At 41.6% G+C, this 27,949-nt stretch overlaps 1 protein-coding gene across 1 annotated transcript in view; it reads right to left on the bottom strand.

Annotated features, from left to right (window-relative positions):
* The window catches only part of LOC143857335 (putative copper-transporting ATPase HMA5), a 28,278-nt gene extending 1,343 nt beyond the window's left edge, over nucleotides 1–26,935 (bottom strand). The window contains exons 1-5 of the mRNA XM_077367763.1: nucleotides 26,624–26,935; nucleotides 7,330–8,718; nucleotides 1,765–2,019; nucleotides 1,172–1,294; nucleotides 15–494 (exon numbers count right to left, since the gene is read on the bottom strand). Coding sequence (XP_077223878.1) covers nucleotides 15–494; nucleotides 1,172–1,294; nucleotides 1,765–2,019; nucleotides 7,330–8,718; nucleotides 26,624–26,908 — 2,532 coding nt within the window. The 5' untranslated portion in view covers nucleotides 26,909–26,935. The remainder of the gene's footprint in view (nucleotides 1–14; nucleotides 495–1,171; nucleotides 1,295–1,764; nucleotides 2,020–7,329; nucleotides 8,719–26,623) is intronic.
* Nucleotides 26,936–27,949: the final 1,014 nt, after the last annotated feature.

Genomic DNA, 27,949 nt, shown 5'->3' with positions numbered 1-27,949 from the left:
ATTTGCATTAATACCTGCAATTCCTTTACTTTATCCGCTTTCTGGTCGGGTTTGGCTTCTGCGATGACAGTTTCAATCCCAACTTCTTTCGCGATAGAATTTGCAGTACCCCAATTATCACCTGTCACCATAATGCTCTGGACCTTCATGGACTTGAGAATGGATATGACATCTTGTGCACTAGGCTTTAGTGGGTCAGATATGGCTATTATTCCGACCACCTCGCCATTTATTGATACCAAGATCCCGGTTTGCGCTGCCTCTTCAGTTTCTACTAGAATTTCATCTGCACAAACTGGAATGGGAATCCCACAGTCAAACATCAAGCTCTTGTTTCCTACAATAATTTCTTTGTTTTGGATTGTGGCTTTCACACCATGGCCCGTGATAGAGAGGAAGTCTCGTGCTTCTGGCCAGATAAGACTTTCATCATCTTCTCTGAATTTCTTGGCATATTCTACAATGGCTTTGGCAAGAGGGTGCTCGCTGTTTACCTAATTAGATAAAGGCATACCAATATTGTCAAACTCAAAGACCAAGGTTAAACGAATTTCCATTCAACTTGAGAGATGCCCAACCTAATACATCAACTAGAAAAGGCATCATAAGAGAACGACTTCTCTGCTGAAAATGTTGCAGTAAATCATCCTTAAATAGCGATATCAGGGGTTCCAAAAAAGTGGGTTGCAGTGAAACTCAGGTTGAATTTAGTCTGGTGAGAGGTCCGCTTATCTATCTTTTTCTCTGTCTACTTTCATTGCCTTTCTTTTCTTTTCATGTTTTTTTATAAGCTTTCCTCAACATTTTGACTTCATTAAGGAAAATACCATTGGTTCAGTCAACTCATTGTAAAATATAACAATGAAAATAATTCTACATAAAAGTGATAGAGTGAAGCAAATAGCAGAATAAGTGGATGGCAGTACTAGCTCCATTTCTTAATTATAAAACAGCTTATTCAAACAACATGACGAGTATATATCACTGATTCAACAGTTCAACTCACTTGAGTGATGATTTTTAAGCGGAACAAGTTCAGTCCAAGTCGATAGTTCCTGAACCTTGGCCATATTAATGGGATATAGCTAATGTTTGAATGCATATCATGAAATTTAGCTCATGTAACTTCTCTATCATAATAACAGGAGAACAAAGAGAAAAAAGAGCCTACCTCAGTAGCAGCAACCAGTTCATAGAAATCACGCAAGACCATGTTTTTTAATAGCCTTGTGCTAACAACTACAGGCTTCCCAATGGTGAGCGTCCCCGTTTTGTCGAATACAATGCAGTCCACCTACAAAAGCTTCGTATTTCAGTTCCATTAACAATATCCAGACCAACAACTAAACAGTGAAATTCTACCTTTCAACTCGGATAAACAGAAGTGACAAACGTGATAAAATGGGTATACAATAGCATTTTTAAAAGAGGAAAGGCAAATAGGAAACGTGTTCCTAATGCCGGAACTTTTCAGCAAAGCTTGAGGGCCTTTTTAACCCAACATTTGCAATAATGTTTAACTCATTGGCTTTCTAAACTTCGAACCAGTTTTCAAAATTTCTTCATTTCAGAATGTGCCCAAATTGTCAGTATGGCCCTGCCATGAGAACAAAATCCGAACTCAGAGGATACAAAATTGGACTGGGTGTGAGATCAATGTAGAAGACCAATTTCCAAATGGAGTCCGAGTTTTTTAACATTGACTTAAAATTAATTTGGAAAGCAAGTAGCAAAACTAAGAAATAAAGAAGAATTTATACAGACCTTATGTGCACTCTCTAATGCTTGCCCACCTTTGATCAGTACACCTTGCGAAGCACCAACTCCAGTACCAACCATGACAGCAGTGGGCGTTGCCAAGCCCAGAGCACATGGGCATGCTATGACCATGACAGATATGCCAAATTGAAGAGCTAGCTGAAAGCTATCCATGGAAGATGGAATCCAAGATTTTGGGTATCCATGGAACTTTCCAGCTAAAAACCAGGTGAGCCAGGTGGCAAATGACAGAGTAATAACCTACAAAAGCGAAGGGGGAGGAGGTAAAACAAACATTTATGCATGTGTTCACATGTACCGCAATGTACCTGTTAGAAGTGTGTATGCGTGTATATGTGCCTAAGGGCATCTTAGTCATTTTTTTCTTTTATATAAATACATAAGTAAGTGAGGGGAGCTATCCTGAGTCAATATTTTCCTCTCATCTTCTTCTCTCTACTCTTCTCTCAAAATGATATGAGAGCCGAGCCCCAGGGTTGTGGTGCCTAGGGACCACCATTGAAGACCCTTTCAGCCTCTTCTTTTTCTCCTTTCTCTTCTTTTCTTTTTTTTCCCTTCTCTTTATCCATCTTCTATTTTGTCGTCTTCTCCTTCCTCAAACCCTAACCTGCAAACCCCTAACTTACAACACCCCTCCCAACCTCCCACACCTCACAGACCTCTCGCATCTCTCTCCCTGCTTTCCGCCACCCTCTCCTTTGTAATCCAGACCACCCACCCACCTCGCCACATCCCTTTGCACTCCCGACTCCCATTCCCACCACCTCCATCCCCGTCACCTCCCTTTGAGATCCCCGACCCCCACTCCCACCACGTCCATCCCCGCCACCTCCCTTTGCAACCCCCGACCACCCATCCTCGCCGCCTCCTCTCTCTCTCTCTCTCTCTCTCTCTCTCTCTCTCTCTCTCTCTCTCTCTCCGGAACACCTCTACCTCCTCTGTTTCCTTTTCTTTCTTCCTCTCCCTCTTGTAATACTTTTCCCCTCTTGAAACCCTAATCGCAAGGGTCCCTCTCTTTTTTTGTGTGATTTATTCTTCTTAAAACCCTACTCTAGGCCTAAATCTTGCTCGAGGGCTTTTTTCATTCGCTTCCACAGCTCCGATCTCGTTTCCTAGCCCTTCTTGCTCTGTTGGATAGTACTTCTATGTCTATCTCTCCTTTATCTCTCCATCGGAGCCGCGATATCTTAGACCCTTCGGCTGATCCTTTTGTCACCTCTCTCTCCTCTAACTTGTTTATCATTGATCATTGTGATTGAGACCCTCCATTCTCTATTGGTCTTTAGGGATACTCCTGTCATCATGGATCCACCTGTTAGCCCAGCTCCTGCTGTTTCCACTGCTCCTCCACCTATGGCTCCCTCTCCTTTTGTGGAGCACTCTTACCCATAGATGACTTTAGAAAAGCTTGACGGGTCCTACCTCCTTGCCCGAGGTAAGGTCGCTCTCATTGAGCGGGATCCTCCATCCCCTTCAGATCCCTCATATGACAGGCGGCGGCAGGATGATGCCATGATCCTCACCCTTCTTTGGCAGAGCATGACCCCTCAGGTGGCTCTCACAATGATGACCATGCGGACTTCGAAGGCCATATGGGATCATGCCTCTTTTTGTATTCTGGGGTTGATAGCCTCACTTGTATTTGTGCCACCTACTCCGAGTGGATGCGCCTCCAGCGTGACAATATCCATCTCTGACCGCTACAGTCGTTTCGTTTCTCTATGCAAACAGCTTGATGCTTTCATGCCTCACGACCGATCTGATGGTTCTTACCTGCAACGAGACCGGCTCCGTGTTATTCATTTCCTTGGTACCTTGGGCCCGGACTTTCTACATTTTAGACATCAGATTATTGGCTTGGGTTCTATCGCCTCTCCCACAGAGGTTTATTCCCGTGCACAGTAGTGTCTCCCGGGCAGCTCCTTCACTCCTATCTCCGTTGACGGCTCCGCGCTAGCCGTTTATGAAAGCAGTGGCAGATCTGGTCGTGTCAGCGGTTCCTTTGGCCGTGGTCGAGGCCGTAGCTGTCGTGGTTGAGGCTGTGCCGTGGTGGAGGCCATAGCGGCCGTGGTGGTGGTGGCTGCGATTTTGGTGGTGGACGGGGTGCCATAGCCACCCATATTGTTCTCACTATCGACGGGAGGGCCATCATGTTGATACTTGCTATACCCTTCATCCCGAACTCCGTCCCTCCCGCTCTGCACACCTTACCACTGCTGATCTTTCTGAGGCGTCGACATCCCGCTTCATTCTTGGTGCCATTCCACTAGCAACACAGAGTGATTCTTTTACCCTCTCCAGGGCCGACTATGAGGAGTTCCAGTGTCTCCGTTTGACTAGCCGGCCACCAACTGCAGGTTTTGTCCAGTCAAGTTGATCACCTGTCTCTCTACTTACTAGCTCTAGCTCCTGAATTATTGATTCTTACATCCTCAGGGAGATCCTTTTTCCATCACTCCCAGGGTCTTTGGTTGTGTCTGTTTTGTTCACAACCTCTCATCAGGACTGGCTAAATTAGATCATCGGGTGGAGAGATGTGTCATTCTGGGATGTTCTCTCACCTAGAAAATTTATGGTTGTTATAGTCCTCGGTTCAGGAACTACTATGTTTCTACTGATGTCACCTTCTTCGAGTCAGTCTCCTTTTTTACTGCTCCTGCTAAGCGCAACAGTATTCTGCCCGACTCTTAGGTTTCTCTACCTCTGCCTATATTATCTGATCTTGTGGAGTCCCCTTTACCCCAGTAGAGGTGCCTTCGGGTCGTTCACCTCCATTAGAGGTGACTTTGGCTCCTTCAGTTTGTCTAAAGGTTTATCAGCGACGCTCGAGGCTCAATCTGCCTCCATCTCAGCCTGAGGCATCGTCTTCTCAGCAAGAGATATTGTCCTCTTCATAGGTACCTCTTCTTCCATCGCCTGCTATTCCTTTAGATTCCCCTATCGCTTCATGTATGTGTTCATGTACTACTGCACACCCTATTTCGTCTGTTGTTTCTTATGATCGTCTCACCCTCTCATTTCACAACTTTGTCTCCCCCTTGTCTTTTGTTTCTTTGCCTTGGTCAGTACCCGAAGCTCTTACTCACCCAGGTTGGCATGCTGCAATGGATACTGAGAAGGCCGCCCTTCAGGCCAATCATAATTGAGATTTGGTTTCCCTCCCTCATGGTGCTCAGCCTGTTGGCTGCTATTGGGTATTTGCCATCAAACACTTTCCATATGGCACTATGGAGCGCCTTAAGGCGCGATTAGTTGCCAAGGGGTATACACAGACGTTCAGCGTTGACTATACAAAGAGTTTTTCCCCAGTTGCCAAAATCCCTTATGTGCGAGTGTCTATCTTCCTCGCTGTCAGCCGAGGCTGGCCTTTATATCATCTGGATGTCATGAATGCTTTTCTCCATGGAGACTTGACTGAGGAAGTCTATATGGAGCAACCTCCTGGGTATGTTGCTCATGGGGAGATGTCCTCCTTAGTGTGTAGACTTCACAAATCTTTATATGGGCTCAAGCAATCTCTTTCAATCTCTATTTGGCAAAGGGAGACGGGGCCGAAGAGCATGGTTTGGGAGATTAAGTGATGCTATCATGCAATTTAGCATGACGCAATGTGCACTTGACCACTCTGTTTTTAGTCATCGTTTTGATACTAGACATCTCCTTCTCATAGTCTATGTGGATGACATTATCATTACAGGGAGTGACACAACTTGCATACAGAGGTTGAAGGCCTTCCTCATAAAGAATTCTCCACAAAGGACCTTGGGCGTCTAAGATATTTTATGAGGATTGAGATCGCATATTCTGGTAGTAGTCTCTCCCTCTCGCAGAGGAAGTATGTGTTAGATTTGTTGGAGGAGACAGGACACATGGGTGTGAAACCAGCTGGTGTTCCCATGGGCCCTAATACAAAGTTGCTTCCAGAAGAGGGAGACTTGTTGGATGACCTTGCACATACATACGGCTAGTTGGGAAACTAATATACCTCACCGTCGCTCGCCCAAATATTTTATACGCAGTGGGGTTGTTAACCAGTTCATGAGTGCTCCTCATACCTCCCACTGGGCAGCTGTGACTTAGATTCTCCGATACTTGAGAAGCGCCCCAGGAAGAGGGCTTCTTTTCTAGAGACATGGGCATGAGAAGTTATAAGGCTTTTGTGACGCATGCAGGATCACCAGCAGATAGACGCTCTACTACTGGATATTGTACATTTGTTGGAGGTAACTTAGTATTATGGCAAAGTAAGAAACAAGAAAAAGTGGCCAAATCGAGTGCAAAAGTTGAATACCGAGCCATGTCACATACTAGTAGTGAGCTTATCTGGTTGCACTCCCTACTATCTGAGATTGGGTTCTCCTCATCATACCTAGCTGAGCCGTATTGCATCAATAAGGCTGCTATTCACATTGCCACCGATCTTGTCTTTCATGAGCGCACCAAACACAACGAGGTGGACTGTCACTTCATTCGCCGGAGAATTCGAAAGGGAGAAATACGCACTACTTTCACTCGCTCAATAGATTAGATAGCTGATGTTTTCACCAAATATTTCAGTAGAGCCAAACTAAATGATATTTGTAACAAGCAAGGAATGCATGATATATACATTCCAGCTTGAGGGGGAGTGTTAGAACTTAGAAGTGTGTGTATATGTGCGTAAGGGCATCTTAGTCATTGTACTCTTTTCTTTTATATAAATACAGAAGTGAGGGAGAGCTATCCCTAACTCACCATTTTCTTCTCATCTTCTTCTCTCTAATCTTCTCACAACAGTACCAAATCAAATTCAACTCAGATGGTCTGACTTCTGAATTTGACCAGGCCAAATGAATGAAAAACTCACTAAATGCATAAAAATGAACGAGTCAACATCATCTTAGTTATTTAAAAAAAAAAAAAAATAGTTTGAACTTTGATGCTCTAGGTACCAGTCAAAAAAATTGTTCTAAAAAAAGTCCAACAAAATCTTCTCATCTTAGCCATGTTACAAAGCATTAAGTGACTTTTTGGACATTATAACTTGCTCTTATTTATTCTCATTATTAATACTAAAATATGTGAATATGATCCACTAAGAGGTGGATAGATAAGTTAGCATGATCATAATTACCATCTTGACAATTCTCATTACATAAGTTAAATATAGTTTAAGTAATACATATGTTCTTTCTTCCCACGAAAGGAAAAGAAAGGAAATTTTATAAAGAATCACGTGCAAGAATGCCCATGAAACGACAAAATATCCTCCAGTTATGATTCAATGAAACATACCACCTCTACTTAAAGAACACTTGTGTCATTCTTAGGAGGTGAATCTGTTAACAGTTTAAAATACAGGGAATGTTTCTTTGATTTTTAAATTTTTTATTTTTTTGAATGATAGGTTTCTTTGATTACTTTGTAGAGAAAATAATTACCTGTTACAGATCTATTAAAACCATTCTCTACAAATTCTTCAATCAGATTCCCACCTTCCATCATTGAGACAAAAAAATCAACCAACAAGTTGAATACAAAAGATCATGAGAAGAGGTATATTCTACTTACTAGTGGCACAAAATACTTGGAGATACGATCAGCAAACTTCTGCACTGGAGCTTTGGCCATCTGTGCCGATTCAACAAGGCGAACAATTTGAGAAAGAGCACTTTCTGACCCGACATGTGTTGCCTGAATGTGCATGACTCCATTTTCATTCAAGGTGCCCCCTATCACACTGTCACCCTTCCTCTTAGCAACGGGTCGTGCTTCTCCAGTTATCATGCTCTCGTTAACATGGCTCTGCCCCCATATAACAAAACCATCTGACGCCACCTTCCCACCAGGTATGACTTTAATCACATCATTCTTTTGAATCAATCTACTATCAATCTCTTGTTCATTAATCACATTGCCTTCACTGTCATGAGCTAATAGTGTAGCTGTTTCAGGTGCCAAGTCCATAAGCTTGGCAATGGCCTCAGACGTTTTGCCCTTTGCCAATACTTCCAAATACTTCCCAAGTAGAATAAACGAAATGAGCATTGAGCTAGTCTCAAAGAAATCAGTTCCCTTGAAATTCGAAGAAGTTGCAGCTCTAAGCACAGAGTAGACCGAATAAAAGTACGCTGCATTGGTTCCCAAGGCAATCAGAACATCCATATTCGGAGACCCGTGGCGCAAGGCCTTGTAAGATCCAGTGTAAAAGCGGCGGCCTATGATAAATTGGACAGGAGTAGAAAATATCCATCTCAAAAGCTCTCCGATAGTTAACATGTTTACAACTTTGGTGTCTAATCCATGCTTAATTCCTGGGATATACATAAATACCATTGAGGTGAGGAACACTGGGATTGTGAATACCAAACTCCAAATAAATGATTTATAATACTGCTTAATCTCCTCATGCCTTTGAGGTTCCCTTCCCCCATCATTGGGGAACAGAGAGGCTTTAAAACGCCCAGACCCTGTCGATTCAATCACTTCAATGAAATTTCTAGGTCCTGTTTGATCTGGCTTGTAAGAAATGGAAACTTTCTGAAGCATAGGATCAATGTCTATATCTTCAATCCCAGGGAGTGCTTGAAGGGAACTTTCAACCAACTTCATTGATTTCTCCGTCCATATTCCATCTAGTTTGAGCTTTATCTTGTTACTATCTTCCCCTGTACTAATAAGTATAGCTTCGAAACCAGTATCTTCTATTGCCTCCTGCAGTTTGTTCAGGCTTACGACTTTTGGATCATATCGGATTTCCGCTTCTTCAGTTGCCAAGGCGACTTGAGCTTTCTGTACACCTTGAACACCTTGCAAAGTAGATTCAACAGTTGTTGAGCACGAAGTACAAGTCATTCCTTTTATGCGCATTCGGCATATGAGTGTGGATCTCTCATTCTCCTCCTTAATAAACGTGGCCTGAAACCCAGCATCTTCTATGGTTTCTCGAATTGTATCCTCCTACAAAATGCAATCATGAATATGAATAACAAGTTCTAAATAATGGTTTGGTACAACAAGAAATTGAAATGGCATGGCATTAACTCCGATATGTGACGCAATCAGATGTGTAAGGACCTTAATCGGGTAGAACTCACCCCTAAAAGCTAGTCGTTAGAGGGAGGGTGCCCATTCCCTTATAACCCATCCACATCCACCAGTTTTTACCGATGTGGGACTATTTGCTTTTGCGTGGAAGACCAACAAGATGTGATATTCAATTATAAAACAAAACTATAAACTAAACTTTCAGATGACGCATAATCTTGCATAAGTAGCACAATTCAATTATCAAGAGCATGACATTTTAATCAAATTCAAGGAAAATAAAAGGGAGATAACTAGTTTCTGCATTGTAATACAAACAATGCTCTGAAAATTTGCTTCAAGAATTACCAATACGATGGATGACTTGAGAATTTGCATGCTTAAAAATAAGTAACCATTCAATTTTTATAATTAAACATTCCATAGCTCGAGGTCTTTAACAGGATAACAAGCAAGACACAACAGCATGAACAACAAGTGATGTAATTGACAATCACTTCATTTGAAAAATAAAATATAATGCTACTCTGAAGGGCATGCCAGTCAACACATGAAAAGGAGAACCATTTCAGACACTAATAATATAATATATGTATGAAAACCCTGAGAAAAATCCTCATTGTAGGATTAACAGCAAAAACTATGCTATGGAGGCAAGTAAATAAACTAGTGTAAGACTTGCATTTTCAGACACCAATAATATGATACACATATGAAAACCATGACAAAATCCTCACAATAGGACTACCAACAAAAAATTATGCTATGGAGTGGAAGTACATAAACTAGAGTAAGACTTGCAAGGAGGATGCAAATCAGCACAACCCAAAAGTAAGGATGCAATTCATGAAAATGTTCTCTAAGAAAATAGGTCTTACCATTTTTTTTGGTTTTATACTTTTATTCGGAAACAGTTTCACACATCACAATATAACTTGTGTGCAATATAATTATATATCATATCTAATTTTCTCCGACCCTTTTCCTTTTTTTAAATCAACTGGAAGTTGATAGAAATTATTAATATCCTTAAGGAAAAAAGAATAGAAGACTAAAAAAACCTATAAAAAATAGAAGACTGAAAAAGACAACATGAGTACCGTAAGGTAGATTCCTACCTATTTTGACTTTCCAAACTCTCAAATCTAATCACATACTAGTGACTTTGTGTGGAGAATGTTATTTCATCCATCTATAGATATGAATCAGTAAGCTGTTGGTACTTTAGAAGGTATATGTAACAGGTAAGCAGATGACAACTATCTCATCGGAAGGGACAGTCTTTTACGGGTGTAACCTGTGAAACAACCAGTTACTCCAAAAGCTTAAGCTGTTGGAGAAGGCGTTATTTATTCTTTTATACTTTGACACTCCCCCTCTTTCTTTGGGTTGGACTACACGTGGCACATGTGGCCCCACTTTTGGGTTGACCATTGCATGTGGATTTTTGACATCAAGGAGGTTTGAACTCAGGACCTTTACTCTGATACCATGTAAAACTACCAGTTACTCCAAAAGCTTAAGCTGTTGAAGCGTTGGAGAAAGCGTTATTTATTCTTTTATACTTTGACATAACCCACGGAGGAATGATGATCCTGGATTGTGGTTTAACATTGATGAAGATTTTCTATGGTTTTGAAATTCATAGTAGAACTAAGGTGGGAATCATTCAAGAAAAAAACTAAGATGGGCGATTAAAGTGAGATTTATTTCTGTTTGGATTTACAAAGTATGCATCTCCTGTTGTGTTATGATGAGATTGATTCCATGCAAAGTGTTAAATTTCAGTTTGGGTTCCGGTTTCAATCGCCACGGAAACAGAAATGATTCAATTTCAGTTGAAAATTTTAGTGGAAATCCTGTAAAATCACGGAAACATATGCTAATGATAGAATTTAAAGATGAAACTTCAAGAAACGCTAGAATAAGCACAAATACACACTTTGAAACTATCAGATAAGCAAGACAACCATCCAAAATGGTTTACAATCATCGAAAACCTATTGGCATATGTGGGATGATACACACTTTGATCAATGGCATCATCTATGTGGATCGAGAGATGAATTGGGGAAATTTGTTACGAACCCGATTCGATTCGTAACGTGATTGATCTTCTTCGAGGGAAGATTGGCCTCTTTATCCACTTAGAGGGAAGGATCGGTCCTCCTTTGTGCAGAAACACAATTTCTAGAATAATTTCTCCATTCATGAAATAGAAGATTACAACTTATTTATATCCCATAATCCTACATAACTTTCCGACATAATAAGAATCCTACCCAAATCTACTTCCTAATGAAATAATAGCTTATTATTCTAAGAGTAGCCAATATGGTAAGAGTCCTATCAAACCTCCATCTCCTACTACTAAAATATTACCATCAACCACATTAATATCAAAAGCCAATTTAGATATTGATAAATCCTAAGTGAGACCCATCTATATAGGTGCATATCATTCCACCCACCTTGAAATCAGCCTTGTCTTCAAGGTTGGAGATTAAGCGATGACTGTTTGAGGAGATGATCTTCCGCACGAGTTTCCAAATTTCTTCTTTCTTCTCTTTTTCTTTATTCTTTCTCCCTCTTTTTCGTAATTTCTTTGTCTTGTAATTAGTCACCATCCCATATGACCTCATCAAGGTTTGAGGCAGCTTCGTCTTCAAATCGACCGGATCGTGCCATTCATCAAAGAACTTTCGATGTGTATTTTGGGAATGATTGAGATGTTGATACACAAATTTAAGTGGGAGAGAATCTTTCTGATGGCGTTGGACTGGTTAAGAGGAATGGTAGAGCCCAACCCTCTCAGGTCAAAGTGCGCTTCTTTTTTACCGACAAAGCATGAACTCTCTTCCACGAGCTAGGTTTTCGTGACATCCTATCTGGTAGGTACGTAAACATTTCTGCACTCCATCGCTATGACATTGCTCCCTATTTTGATGACCAAGGGTGGAACTCCATCTTAGGTTTGAATAAACCCATCTATCTTGACCTAATCCGTTTGTTCTATGCCCATGTGAGGCTTTCTGATGACGGGCTGACCCTTCAATCGAATGTCAAATCCATTCCTATTGTACTCTCTAGGAAACTATTTTGTAAAATCCTAGACATTCTTGACAATGGTGAGGCCATCTTTTTCTGGAAATTGGGCGAAAAATACAGTGTTGATAAGGACTCTATCTACTCGGCGATGTGTGAAGCTTATAACCCCAAATTGAAGGTCCATTCTCAAGATATCCATTGCCCAGCTCGCATTCTTCACAAAATCGTGGCCTAAACATCACTCCTCGAGGTGGAAGCTTAGACTCCGTGCGTCCGTTCGAACCCTTTATCGTCTATTGCCTCATCGTCCGTCGGGAACTTAATCTTGCTCACATAATCTTTCGTTTCATGAATGAAACCCCTTCTCGCTCCAAAGCCTCATTGCCTTTTGGCATGATCCTTACTTGAATCTTTGAACACTTTAAAGTAACCCTTGACGAGGAATTAACTAAGGATCCATCCCCTCCGTTTGATGGCTCGTCATTGACGAAGATGAGGATTGATGAAGATGCAGCCATTCCGCGAGCTCCTCCTCAAGATCGACATGGTTTGACTCAGGTGTTCATCGCCCAGAAGTTCATGGCGCTCCATAACATTATGGCCTCTCAGCACAATGTTGTGCTCACGCGCTTGACACAGCAGGATCAACGGATTGACGACCTTGATGAAAAGGTTGTCGGCCTTCAGAATTCCATCACACGACCTCTCTTTTCTAGCTTCTTCGCTTTTTCTTCTATTTGCTTTCGTTCTCTCTTCTTCTTTTTTTTTTTTTTTCTGTTTCATTTTTTTCATCGTGCACTCGACGGTGCTCTCGCTCAACTCTTCCATTAGACATGGAGGTTCTTCTGACTTCATGCCAAACGATAATGCTATCTCGTTGAACTTGGCCTTTATAGAAGCTGGATGCCTAAGGATGTCTCTTATATTCTCATCCCACTGATCCATTACTCCTTCGATTTGCTTCGACATGATAACGGATCGTGCCACTCTGATACCAATTGTTACAAACCTGATTCGGTTCATAATGTGACTGATCTTCTTAGAGAGAAGATCGGCCTCTTGATCCACTTAGAGGGAAGGATCAATCCTCCTTTGTGCAGAAACACAATTTCTACAATAATTTCTCCATTCATGAAATAGAAGATTACAACTTATTTATATCCCATAATCCTACATAACTTTCCTACATAATAAGAATCCTACGCAAATCTACTTCCTAATGAAATAATAGCTTACTATTCTAAGAGTAGCCAATATCGTAAGAGTCCCCTATCAAACCTCTATCTCCTACTGAATATAGATAACTACTAAAATATTACCATCAACCACATTAATATCAAAAGCCAATTTAGATATTGCTAAATCCAAAGGGGGACCCATCTATCTAGGTACGTATCAAAATTACGGGCTGCTATCAAAAGTTGTATTCATCGCAGGGGAGAGTGGTCCCAACTCTGAAAGGGTTAGATTTCGATTAGATCGGATAGGAGGCAATGATATGCTGGAAGCAACATTCACTGGGGGAAATCAAAAGCGGCTTATTCTTTCTAATAAGAAATTGGGCTTCCGGCCTATATGTTTTCTACCTGGACTTTTCTCAAGTGTGTTGGGAAACAGTGAAAGGTATTACAATGGACTTGTTTGAGGCTTTTCAAGGGGGTATGACTCTGGATAAGAGTGTGGGTGAAATACCCCAAATACCCTAAGCCATTTCATTTATAAGTCATATACAAGGTTTTAAATCTCGGTTTCGATTTCGGTTTCGGTCATCAGTGAAACCGAAACGTTTCGGTTTCGGTATGAAATTTCTGACGAAATCTTGCAAAAATTTCTGAAACGTTTCACTCAGAAATTTCTGAAACGTTTCACCAAAATTTCTGAAATTTTCGAAACGTTTCGACGAAGTTTGGTACTATTTCGAAACAATGTGTATTTCATTTCGTTTTCTACCGCAACCGAAATATTTCGCGGAAATTTAAAACCATGGTCATATAAAGAAGGGTATTTCTGTCATTTCATTTGAGGAAAGACAGTAAAGAACCAGAAGCTTCTTGTTCTTTCGACAAAAACACAGAGAGAAGGGTTTTGCTGTAGAAGAGGAAAAGAAAAGAGATTTTCGTCGGAACAGGGTGGCCGGACACTGGATTTTTAGCATAGGAGGTAAGTGGTGTTGGAGATTTTGATTATCAACATGTAGAATAGGATTTTCAGTTTCGTAGGGTTTTAAAAATGGAAGATATGGCCTTCGAGGGTTGTCTAGGGATTTAGGACTATGACCAGATTTCGTCTGATATTAACTCTAGGGCTTGTTTTTCATACCTAAAATATCATGGATGCGCATGTTAAATTATGTTTCTGATTTTTAGGTGATCCTAATTAATAGAAGGTAGGATTTCGAGTTCTGAGGATCTGGGATTTGCACTCGAGGTAAGTGATATGCACTTCCTTCCTTAGTGTTTTCCGCCAAAACTTCCCATTTGTGATTCTTTAGAAATTGTAATATCTATTTTGAACTATCTACCTTACGAATTTCATAAACTCATTGTAATGTTACCCATCTGTTATGAAAATCGGGTATAGCATGCCTCGTTTGAGAGATCTAAGGTTTTAAAATGCTTGTGTTACCATATTTTGATTGAAGGATTTTAAACTTATTGGAGATCAAGATACGTTTTCGAAAACTCTGATAGATTATTATTATCGGCTTTGAAAGACTTATATGTAGCTGCGATAACTTCTTCTGCAAACTGATATGCCTTTATGGTAAGTTTAGTACATGTTTTGTGACACTTTACTAGTAGTGGATAGTTGTGGTACATCAGTGCCCTCGAGTTGCCGGCTTAATAGCAGTTGTTGTTTTGTGGGACTTTAGTAGTATATAATATTTGTGGTACATCAGTGCCCCCGAGCTGCCTGCTTAATAGCAGTTGATGTCTTGTGGCACTTTGGTAACCCTGAGCTTCCGGCTTAATAGCAGTTGATAGTTGTGATACATCGGTGCCCCCGAGCTGCCGGCTTAATAGCAGTTGTCATTTTGTGGCACAGATTATCAATTTTCATATATACTTTCAAGTACTACGTCGTTTTATCATTTATGATGCAAATGAGCGTCTGAAATTCTATAGTGTCCTCCATCATGATTATGAGTTTATATCTGCTTATGTTTAATTCTATTTTGGTTTATCAATTCTGATAAAAAAATAAGAACTCTGAGCATGTACTATTTGTTGAGGAAGAGAATGAGAGAAAGAAATTGTGAGTTAGGGAGTCTCCCCCTCACTTATGTATTTATATATAATGAGAAATGTACAAAAGACGGATATGCCCATAGGCATATACATACACTAACACTCCCCCTCAAGCTGGAATGTATATGTCAAACATTCCTAGCTTGCTACAATTATAACTCAATTTAGCTTTGTTCAATGGCTTGATAAACATATCCACTAATTGGTCCACCGATCTAGTGAACACTGTGTATATTTCTCCTTTTTGAATCTGGTGCCGAATGAAGTGGCAATCAACCTCAATATGTTTAGTTCTCTCATGAAAGACTGGATTTGTGGCAATGTGAACCGCTGCCTTGTTGTCGCAATATAACTAAGAAGGAAATGATGGGGAGAAACCGATCTTTGACAAGAGAGAACGTAATCAAATGAGCTCTCCACTTGTGTGTGCCATAGCTCTATACTTCGCCTCTGCACTAGATTTGGAGATAACATCATGTTTCTTACCCCGCCATGACACAAGGTTACTTCCCACAAATGTGCAGTATCCTGTGGTAGATCTCCTATCAGCTGGAGATCCTGCCCAATCTGCATCTGTGTACCCTTCTATCTTCTGATGTCCATGTTTCTTGAATAGCAACCCTCTACCTGGAGCACTTTTTAAATACCGAAGAATCTAAAGAACTGCTGCCCAATGTGAAGTACGAGGTGAACTCCTATGTTGGCTGACAACACCAACAACAAAGGAGATATCTGGGCATGTGACTGCAAGGTAGATAAGTTTACCAACCAGCCTCCTGTATCTGCCTGGGTCATCTAACAAGTCTCCCTCTTCAGGTAGTAACTTCACATTTGCATCCATGGGAACTGAGGCAGGTTTCACTCCAAAACAACCTATCTCCTCAAGCAGGTCTAAGACATATTTTCTCTGTGAGAGAGAAATCCCTTTTGTCGAATATGCAACTTTACAATACCCAAGAAGTATCTAAGACGACCCAAATCCTTGGTAAAGAAATCATTTTGCAAGAATGTCTTCAATTTCTGGATCCCAGCTATATCACTGCCAGTGATGATGATGTCATCGACATAGACTATCAAGAGTACACACCCAATTGTAGACTGACAGCTGAAGACAGAATGATCAACTGCACACTGCTTCATACCAAAGCGCATAATGACATCACTGAACCTTCCAAACCATGCTCTAGGAGACTGCTTAAGACCGTAAATGGCTTTCTTTAATCGACACACAGAGGATGACATCTCCCCCTGAGCAACATACCCAGAAGGTTGCTCCATGTAAACTTCCCTGTGAGCTCACCATGAAGAAAAGCATTTTTGACATCCAACTGATGTAGAGGCCAGCCTTGATTAATAGTAAGAGAAAGTAGAACACGCACTAAAGGAATCTTCGCCACAAGAGAAAATATCTCGTCATAGTCCACCCCAAATGTCTGAGTGTACCCTTTGGCAACCAAGCGCGTCTTAAGGCGCTCAACAGAGCCATGAGGCAAATATTTCACAGCATAGACCCAACGACACCCAACGGGGCGTGCAACAGGAGGCAGTGGAACTAAATCCCAAGTCTGATTTGCCTGAAGGACATCCATCTCAAGGTCCATAGCAACGCGCCACCCCGGGTGATCAAGTGCTGCAGCCAAGGACTCTGACAAAGGAAAAGAAGATAGAGAGGACACAAAACTGCGGAAAGCAGGCGTGAGAGCATCATATGAAACAAAAGACGAAATAGGATGAGCAGTATTATGAGACCGAGTGCGGGAGGCAATAGGAGAGTTAATAGATACCTCGGATGTGGAAGGAGGGAGCTCTTGATGGGCTGGTGATGGCGATGGCGCTGCCGGAGATGGATGAGCGGCAGAGGTATGGCGGCACTGATAGGTCTGCTTAATTAATGGAGCCAGGGGCCGAGAAGGTACATGTAAGGGAGGAGAGGTATCTGGAACAGGAACCACAGAAGGAGAAGGTAAGAGAGACGATGGAGATGGACAGACTACCGGGTCAGGAAGAACGAGAGTCGGTAGAGGAAGATCTGAAGAATGAGAGAGAGGGGTCGTATCCGGAGAGCTCAGAAAGAAGGGCTCAGTTTCGACGAATGAAACATCCGCCGAGACATAGGATCGATGCAACTGAGGGCTATAACAACGATAACCTTTCTGGGTGTGTGAATAGCCGAGGAAAATGCATCGTTCAGATTTAGGATCAAATTTATCCAAACCATGTCGAAGATTGTGGACAAAGCAAACACACCCGAATACCCAAGGAAGAGGAAATGGCTCATGATGAGGATGTAAAATTGAGAAAGGGGATGGGCCGCCTAGAACCGAGGATGGAAGCCGATTGGCCAGATAGTTAGCAGTGAGAACTGCATCGCCCCAATAAGATTTGGGAACTCGCATCTGGAAGAGAAGAGTGCGAGTTCCATCCAATAATGATTGCATTTTTCGTTCAGCAACACCATTCTATTGAGAGGTGTGAGCACAGGAAGATTGATGTAGTATACCACTAGTGGAAAGAAATTCCTCAAAACCATTGGACTTTGAGAAATATTCCCTGGCATTATCAGTGCGAAGGCGTTTGAGAGTGCAATTAAATTGGTTAATAATTTCTGAATGAAAAGTACGAAAAACAGAGAATACTTCTGAGTGATCTTTCAGTAAATAAAGCCAACACATACGTGAATAATCATCAGTAAAAATGGCAAAATAACAATGTCCAAAAACAGAGGTAGTCCGCGCGGGACCACATACATCGGAGTGAACTAAATCAAAAGGGTGCGAGGCCCGACTAACAAGCCTAGACGGGAAGGACACCCTATGGTGTTTCCTAAGTTCACAGGCCTCGCACGTAAAGGGGGTAATAGAAGAAGAAACCATAGATGTCCATCGCAAACGATCAAGGCTGGGATGTCCAAGATGGCAGTGCCACTAATATGCGTCGCTAGAGCTGTGTAAAATGGTACAAGAAGGGCTACAGTCCAGACGATAAAACCCATCTATCTCACGGCCCGAGCCAATCGTCCTCCCAGTCAAGAGATCATGAAACAAGCAGTAAGAGGGATAAAATGAGACAAAACAGTTGAGATTATTAGTAAGCTGACTAACTGAGAGTAAATTAAAGGGTGACTTAGGTACACATAGAACAGAGGACAATGTATGTCCAACACGAGGAGAAATATCACCACCACCAGATAGGAGTGGAGCTCCCATCAGCCAGTATGATGGACTGATCAAAAAGTGGACGAAATGACGAAGTGTGGAAGTACCTGTCATATGATTGGAGGCTCCAGAATCAATGATCCAGGAGCTAGAGCTAGTAAGAAGAGATGCAGGGGAGCTACCTGACTGAGCAAAAGTCGCAGTCGGGGGATGGATGGTAGACCTGAGACGTTGTAACTCATCATAGTCAGCACGAGACATAAAAACACCACCAGCCTGAGGCCTAGTGCTGGGCGGAACGGAAGCAGAGGAGGGCTCAGAAGAATATGGTGCAGCGAGGTGTGCGGAGTGGCCAAAACGAGCCTCCGAGGAAGGATGAAGCTCAGGGTGCAAAACATAGCAAGTCTCCATATAGTGTCCCTCACGACGACAATGGGAGCAATATGGACGCGGTCGGCCACCACGCCCTGCAGGAAGATCACGTCCACCGCCACGACCACCACAGCCAGGGTCATGGCCACGGCCACGACCAAAGGTGCCTCCACCCCAAGTAGCACGGTCACCTACGCCATAGGCAGCAGTGGCAGTAATATCAACCGAAGGAGTCGACATAGAGTCACCAAAAGTACACTGCTGGGCATGCAAGTAAACCTCCTTAAGAGAGGGCATCGTGCCAGATCCAAATATCTGCTGACGGAGATGCATGTACTCAGGCCCAAAGTCTCGAGAAACTAAACGACACGTATCTGATCACGTTGCTACGCGGCCGTAGTCAAATCAGTGGTAAGAGGCATAAGAACATCTAACTGCTAGCAATGGGAAACAAACTGACTGTAGTAGGTCGAGAGAGGAGTGTCTCCGCAGCGAAGGTTCATCCACTAAGAATATATGGAACAGATTCAAGAGAGGTTGCCTTTTCCGGAGAAGGTAGTAGCAGTATGATCCCAAACCTGGGGAGCAATGGGAAGGTGTATCGTGGTCCCGAAAATCTCAGGGGGACATACTCTACCAGACGAGTGTACGGATAAGGGCATCATCCTGCTCCCACTTATCATAAGTGGGATCACTAGAAGGAGGGGGGTCACGATGAAGAATAGAAATATTCCCCTAGCAATGAGATAGGTCTCCACAACCACTTTCCAATTCAGGTAATTGGAACCATCAAGCCTGAATGTGGTCATGGGAGGAAAAGAACTATCCATCGAAGAAGACGGAGGTTTATAAGAGGAGGAGGATGGGCGAGCCATAGGAACAGTAACCACAGGGTGCCGCCCGAGAGAGGGATCCTTAATAACGAGGCTATCCATGAGTAAATAATCAAAGAGAGAATCAACTGACGAGAAGAAACGATGTCGAGGCGGAGAGCAGAGAAATCAATAATAGAGATCGCGTCTCCGAAGAGAGACAAATGATAAATAGGGCATGAAAGAAACCCTTGCTGACATGATGAAGACACACAGATCTAGGGATATAAGATCGGAGCCGCAAAAAGAAGACGAAAGTAGGTAAAAGAGATTTAAGCCATTAGAAGAAAAAGACAAAGAGAAAGTGAGGCTGGGGGAGCAAATTTCTAGGGTATAGAAATGATTTTTTTTTTAGGTTACTGTAGCGGGGATGGGAGGCAGTGGGGCAGGTTACTGTAGCAGGGAGTGGAGCAGTTAGGGGAAAGGGAAGAGGGGCAGTGGGAGGAGGAGGAGAAGCGAAGAGAAAGGAAGAGGGTGGGGGGCGGGGATGTTGGGTTAGGGTTAGGGTTAGAGGAGCAGGGAGAAAAGAAGAGGGAGGGTGAGGGGCTGCTATGGGGGTCCCTAGGGAATCAAAATCCTAGGGCTCTGATACCATGTTGAGGAAGAGAATGAGAGAAAGAAATTGTGAGTTAGGGAGTCTCCCCCTCACTTATGTATTTATATATAATGAGAAATGTACAGAAGACGGATATGCACATAGGCATATACATACAATAACACTATTTATTCTCGATCGTACATTGTTCGACTATCTGTTTTAGCCTTGTTTTATTTGGCATGCTAAGATCCAACTAGGGCAGTGGTATGTTACTTACTGGCTTTTGAGCTCACTGTGGTTTATAAATTTTTTCAGATCCCGAGTTTGATTTTGCATAAAAATAGAGGGAGAGACAAGCACGTCGAGGAGTTTAGTTGTGGACTTCTTGTCATTTTGTGGATGTGAGTATGTATAGTCGTAGAAAGATTGGTGTAGTATGAATAGTTTCAAGGATTGTAAATAAGAACTTTGGTGGTTGTTTATATAAAAAGTGATAGAAGTTTAGTTGCTCTAAATACTGCCCAGGTGAATTGTTGATACACTCTTGGTATTATGAATGTTTTGAAAGAAAGCCTTGTGTGCCTGTGAGATTTTATTTTGCAGGTACGAGGAGCCTGTCGTGCCTTCGGTTCGGGGCATGACATGAACAATGGTATCAGACCTTAGGTTTTAGATCTTTAGGGCAATCAATTAAAGAATGAGAGTTGGGTAAAAACTAGGCAAGGAGCAACTAGGAAATAGCACAATGAATTCGTGTGCATTGGGGACGCCTGGTTTAGCACATGAATTAGTTGTGCTAATAAGGGACCACATGATAAACCCCACTGGGGTTGCCTGGTCAGTATGTGGGCGAGTTGTGCTGTTATAGGACAAATACGATCAGTTATGTGCTCTAGAACGTGTAATTTTATTACTTTCTTTTGATTCAGTATTATTATTTAGTTAAAATGTATCCTGATATCATATGTGTTATTAAATTAGAATGGTGCTGCCCAGTAAACCTCAGACTAAGAAGGTGAATAGGCGTAAGGGGACATCACAGGGCAGAGTCCCCGATGATATGATGGCAGTGATGCCTCTGGAGCAGGAGGAGATGAGAGTCCCTGATGATTTGATAGCAGTAATACCTCAGGAGGAGGAGATGAGGAGTCGACAAGTAGTGGGATGGCCTCGTAGAAATCAGTCATCGGCTTCACAACAAATTCCGCCTCAGCCTATTGTGCATCAGGAGAGTAGGTGGTATCAGCCACCCGCTTCACAGCAAGCCACCCCTCAGCCTACGGTACATCAAGAGAGTAGGGTAGAGGATTCATGCAGTGTACGAGACTTTGTTCAAGAGTTAGTGGGGCTTCTTCTTCTTCTTCTTCGAGAGAGATCTCAGCTGCCATCCCAGTCAGATCCTCATGCCATGCATAATCATGATATATCCGAGTTCATGAGAATGGCTCCCAGGATTTTCTCGGGTACCGCTAGGGCTCAGGATGCAGAAGCCTGGATGAAAAGGGTAGAAAAGGCGTTTCGGGCAATGAATTGTGTAGATGATATAGAAAAGGTGAGATATGCTACATACATGTTAGAAGATAATGCCCTCGAATGGTGGAAAGGAATTGAGCGGGCAAATGCAAGTAAACCTGGGTTATTCAGTTGGCAAAATTTTTGTGATGCTTTTTACGCTAAGTACTTTCCACCTAGTATGCACCATAATTTAGTGAGGGAATTCATGAAACTAAAACAAGATGTGAGATCGGTTGAGGAGTATGAGATCGATTTTGACAGGTTGTCTCGATTCGCCCCTACTTTAATAGCAGATGAAAATGCTAAGATAGTTTTGTTTGAGGATGGATTGGAATCCTATATTCAAATAAGCTTGGCTTCAGTGAAGTCCACTAGTTATGATGAGCTGGTGGATAGAGCAAAGAATGTAGAATTGGTATTAAAAAATAACCAAGACTCGGGAATCAGAGATTAGAAAATGAAGGGTAAAGATGTTGGCACCTCTAGAGATCAGAGTTCTCAGAGATCTGCGAGATCCCAGCCTTGTGAGAGGCCTCAGACTGCTCTTGAAGTTCATGATAGGTCGTGGCGTCAGGGAGGTTCCCATCAGACCGAGGTTTGGAGGAGGACATCTGGTGCATGTTTTAGATGCGGCGAGCAAGGCCACAGGAAGGCCGAGTGTCCTCATAGAGTGCAGGAGTCCCACTCGGTACAGGGATCTCAGACGACCAGGCCAGTTCAGAGAGCTTTGCCAGTTTCGAGTCAGAGGACCCAGCCAGTTCAGCCTCAAAGATTCCAGCCATTGTCGACCCAGTCGGTTCAGGCGTCTACATCGCAGCAGCAAACTAGGGACAAACCTCCTTTAGTGGGCCGACTGTTTTCTATGTCTCATCAAGACGTGCCGGCATCTCTAGAGCAGCAGAGACAGGTACCCTTAGTAGTTGTAATCAAGGTTTTAAATTTCAGTTTCGGGGTATTATTCGATCCCCACCGAAACCAAAATTTCAGCCGAAATACTGAAGTTTCGGTCGAAGTTTGGTAAAAGGCCTCGAATTTTCAAAATTTTGGGCCGAAATTTTGGTAATTTCAGCTGAAATTTGGTAAAGGATTAAAAAAATAATATTTTTTTCAAATTTCGGCGAAATTACCGAAATTCCCAAAATTTCGACCGAAATAATGTATGTTTTGACGATTTTGGATTTCGGTCGTTTCGATTTCGATCTCGATCGAAATTCGAAATTTCGGTCCCCGTAATTTTGGATTTCTGACTAAATTTAAAACCTTGGTTGTAATTGAGCTTGCTTGTATTTGCTTTGTATATTTTAGGTTTAATGTCTGCAATCCTAAGTTTTGGATTGTGTATGTATATTGATGGATAGAGTCTGTAGCACATGTATCGATCCGATAGAACAAGTGAAAATAGAAAGATCTAGAAAGAAATGTCTTTAGCTTCTGATTGGTTCAGGTAGGAGTAGCTTGTTTAGGTTAAATTTCAAGGACGAAATTTCTTTAAGGTGGGAAGAATGAAATACCCCAAATGCCCTAAGCCATTTCATTTATAACTTATATAAAGAAGGGTATTTTTGTCATTTCACTTGAGGAAAGATTGTAAATAGCAAGAACCTTCTTGTTCTTTCGACAAAAACACACAGAGAGAAGGGTTTTGTCGTATAAGAGGAAAATAAAAGAGATTTTCGCCGAAACAGGGTGGCCGGACACCAGATTTTTACCTTAGGAGGTAAGTGGTGTTGGATATTTTGATTATCAACATGTAGAGTAGGATTTTCAGTTTCTTAGGGTTTTAAAAATGGAAGATATGGCCTTCGAGGGTTGTCAAGGGGTTTAGGTCTTTGACCATATTTCGTCTGATATTAACTCTAGGGCTTGTTTTTCGTACCTAAAATATCCTGGACGCGCATGTTAAATTATGTTTCTGATTTTTAGGTGATCCTAATCAGTAGAAGGTTGGACTTCGAGTTCCGAGGATCTGCGATTTTCCCTCAAGCTACGTGATATGACACTTCCTTAGTGTTTTCCGCAAAAATTCCCATTTGTGATTCTTTAGAAATTGTAATATCTATTTTGAACTATCTACCTTACGAATTTCATAAACTCTTTGTAATGTTACCCATCTGTTATGAAAATTGGGTACGTTTGAGAGATCTAGAGATTTTAAAATGCTTGTGTTACGATATTTTGAATAAAGGACCTTAAACTTATTGGAAATCAAGATATGTTTTTGAAAACTCGGATAGATTATTATTACCGGCTTTGAAAGACTTTTATGTAGTTGCGATAACTTCTTCTGCAAACTGATATGCTTTTATGGTAAGTTTAGTACATGTTTTGTGACATTTTACTAGTAGTGGATAGTTGTGGTACATCAGTGCTCCCGAGCTGCCAGCTTAATAGCAGTTGTTGCTTTGTGGCACTTTAGTAGTATATAATATTTGTGGTACATCAGTGCCCCCGAGCTGTCGGCTTAATAGCAGTTGATGTCTTGTGGCACTTTGGTACCCCCGAGCTGCCAGCTTAATAGCAGTTGTTGTTTGTGGCACATATTATCAGTTTTCATATATACTTTCAAGTACTACGTCAGAGTTTTATCATTTATGATGCAAATGAGGGTCTGAAATTCTATTGTGTGCTCTGTCATGATTATGAGTTTATATCTGCTTATGTTTAATTCCATTTTGGCTTAGCAATTCTGATAAAAAAATAAGAACTGTGAGCATATGCTATTTATTCTCGATCGTACATTGTTCAACTATCTGTTTTAGCCTCGTTGTATTTGGCATGCTAAGATCCAACTAGGGCAGTGGTATGTTACTTACTGGCTTTTGAGCTCACTGTGGTTTATAAATTTTTTTCAGATCCCGAGTTTGATTTTGCATAAAATCAGAGGGAGAGACAAGCACATCGAGGAGCTTAGTTGTGGACTTCTTGTCATTTTGTGGGTGCGAGTATGTATAATCGTAGAAAGACTGGTGTAGTATGAATAGTTTCAGGGATTGTAAATAAGAACTTTGGTGGTTGTTTATATAAAAAGTGATAGAAGTTTGTTGCTCTTAAAACTGCCCCGGTGAATTGTTGATACACTCTTGGTATAATGAATGTTTTGAAAGAAAGCCTTGCGTGCCTGTGAGATTTTATTTTGCAGGTATGTGGCGCCTGTCGTGCCTTCGGTTCGGGGCATGACAACAGGTGCTTACTTCATCAGAATTATTCCGGAGTATGGGTCTCGTCCAACTAACTTCCATCCTATTAGCTTCGTGGGTTGAGTTGCTAAGGTTGCGGACATGGCGAACAAAGGAATGGGTAAGATTACCTCACAAAATCAAAGTGCTTTTATCAAAGGTAGAAAGATCCTCGATGAGGCATTGATCCCTAACAGGGCTATTAAATCCTATAATGGTAGTCATAGAAGAGGAGTGATGTGTAAAATAGACATAGAGAAAGCTTATGACAAAATAGAATGGGAGTGTTTGGATTATCAGATGAGTCGGATGGTGTCTGGGACTAGATAGCGATCCCGAGTGTCTAGTTGTGTTTCTTCTGCATGGTGCTCCATATTGATCAATAGTTCCCCCATAGGTTCTTCAAAACATCCCATGGGCTTCGTCAGGGATACTCATTGCTTTTCCCTTCACCCTAGTCGCTGAGACTCTGAGTAGCATTTTTGACATGGCAAAGAGAAGTGGGCCCATTGACGAGTTCAGACTGGGTATCCAAGGGGTAAAATTATGCACTCGCAAAATCAGTGTTTAAAAACGCAGATGCGAAGCGGAACACGGCCGAAGAAAATCCTAGTCGCTTGACACAAAGCGGTCGAGTACTCGGTTGACGCAGTCATAATTCGAGAGAGTAAAAGGAGTTTTTATTGACTCTGTAGGGCAAAATGTGGAACGCGGTGGCAAAATGCAGAACGTTGCTAGGGTAAAAGACAGTCAACTCGGGGGAGTCCACGATGAGACGAGGGAGTTCTAAAACTATGTGCAATAAACAAATGACACTCTAGTTTTCAGTTGCATGGAGGAGAGCAATATTAAGAATTTAAAGGCCGCGCTTCGTTGCCATGCAACAATTATGAATCAATTATCTAACTTCAACAAGTCCATTTTGATGGGCATTCATCTTAGCAAGAAGGTTAGGTTTGACAATGTTCTTCGATATGGTGGTGGGAGCTTTCCGAACGTGTATCTGGTGTGAAACTACCAGTTACTCCAAAAGCTTAAGCTGTTGGAGAAGGCCTTATTTGACTATAGGTAAATATAGTCCTCCGACGCTGCCCCTATTTTTTAATAGATAACTGAATAGAATTGCAATCACAAGATTGGCCACTCTCAAAGCTAAGGAACTTTGAAGAGAAACACAATATAATCTTGACTCAATAATGATAATCTTCACCCTCTCATCCAATTCTATGGAACATCAAGAAGAGGTAGAACCAAACACGTTTATTAAAAAAAAAAAAAACAAATTACACAATATAAGCATAAAAGAAATGAATGGACAATCGTTGTAATACAAATATAAATGAAACCATTCCTTCATGTTAAAGTATAAAAGATTAAGTAACGCCTTCTCCAACAGCTTAAGCTTTTGGAGTGGCTGGTTGTTTCACATGGTATCAGCGCAATTGCCTGGGTTCAAAGTTCAAACCTCCTTGATATTAAAAATCCACATCTAATGGCGAACCCAAAATTGGGGCCACATGATCTGTTATACTTTAACACTTCTAAAAGAAAAGAAGCAATTACAAGAAAAAACTGTCAAACTTTAGTTTGGACTGACAAAATAAAAAATACGAATTTGATTCGAGTATCATTAGAAGCAAAGGTTAATTGTACAAAACACTAATAGCCCATCGAACAAACAAAAAACTTAACAAAATATAACAAAACAAATGCTTAAGCTGTTGGAGTATTGAACAAAACATGGGTTCAAGGAATTTTGAACCCAAGTGAAAAAACCAATTACTCAAAAAGCTTAAGCAGTTGGAGATGGCATCATTTAATCTTCTATACTTTAACACAAACATGTATAATACAAACAAAAAGTAACCCAAAAAAATAAATAAATCGAACTTACGTTGACGAAATTTGGATGAAACAGAACCTGGGCTCTGTTGTTTAGAACATCTACGGCCGCGTTTTCAATTCCTTGAAGTCGTTTGATCGCCTTTTCGATCGAAGCAGCACAAGCAGAACAGGTCATTCCCATCACAGAAAACAGAGCTTTTTTCAACTCTGAATCCTCAACAAGAGAATAAACTTTTGGGTATTTTGGCATTGAAGGGTAATGGGGTCGAGGAGAGAGATCAGTAGAACTCTCATTGCCAAAGCAAGCGATCGCAAATAGGCTCCTGCTCGCCATCTCAAGTTTCTCAACGAACTCTTTGCCTTCAAAATCTGTGAGGTTTTAAAAGAGGAGACCAATTTGAATTTATAAGCAAAGGGAGATTGACCGATAGGTGGGGCCCACTTGTTTGCGTGATCTAACGTCAATGTGACCGCATTGTTTTGATGAACGATTGAGGTTCGATGGATGATTAGAGGGGGCAAGTGGTGGGACCCATTACCCAACATTTTTTATTCTCTTGGTATATGATACATGCATTAGCCCTATAAAAAGAAGTCACAAATACTCTAGGGGCAGAGGGGTGGCGCAGGGAAGAAAATGGGGCAAATAAATTACTTTCATTTTTTTTTTTGGAGGGAAACAAGAGGTTCAAAGTAGTAGCCTAGTTGGATTAGTATTCTCTAATATGATATGATTTTGGGATGGAAACATCCACATTAACAAGTAAACTGTATATTAAAACAAGGGTTACAAGTAAACTGTATATTAAAACAAGGGTTTTGCTAGCGTCCATCGCAAATGCATTTCGCGGATGGGCTGTTGCATGTGAGAGCAGCCACACAGGCTCACTTTTCAGCATATTTTGTCTTTGTTCATTTAATTCATCTTACAAGGAGGAGGAGAGCTTGGTCACTTGGTGGGTGGGTAGGACTACGTACTTCATCTTCTTGTAGGAGGGTCCAGGTCCATAGCCCTTTATCGAAGATCCATATTCAGTTGATGCCAGGCACAGCTTATTTAAGAGCCACTTTGAGGAGTTATTTATCCAGCAGTGGAACCATGGCCCGGAAGGTTGATCCAGCAGTGGAATAAGTCACGTAGGCGGGGCAGCACCCCCTCCGATTATATAGCCAGTATCAGGTGCAGCCACACCGGCTCACTTTTCAGCATATTTTGTCTTTATTCATTTTATTCATCTTAGGTGGTTCCTCTCACATGCAAAAGCCCATCCGCGAAATGTCTTCTGAGATGGTAGCTAGCAAATCCCAAACAAAAAAATGCCTAACAAGACGAATAGTTAGGATCACTCTGTGGGTCCCAGATAGAAACATTTGA

Source organism: Tasmannia lanceolata, unplaced genomic scaffold, assembly GCF_043159265.1.
Source record: "Tasmannia lanceolata isolate RefF3 unplaced genomic scaffold, GAP_Taslan_0.1 ptg000024l, whole genome shotgun sequence".
Classification (NCBI taxonomy): domain Eukaryota; kingdom Viridiplantae; phylum Streptophyta; class Magnoliopsida; order Canellales; family Winteraceae; genus Tasmannia; species Tasmannia lanceolata.
This window is presented reverse-complemented; position numbering and strand designations above follow the sequence as displayed.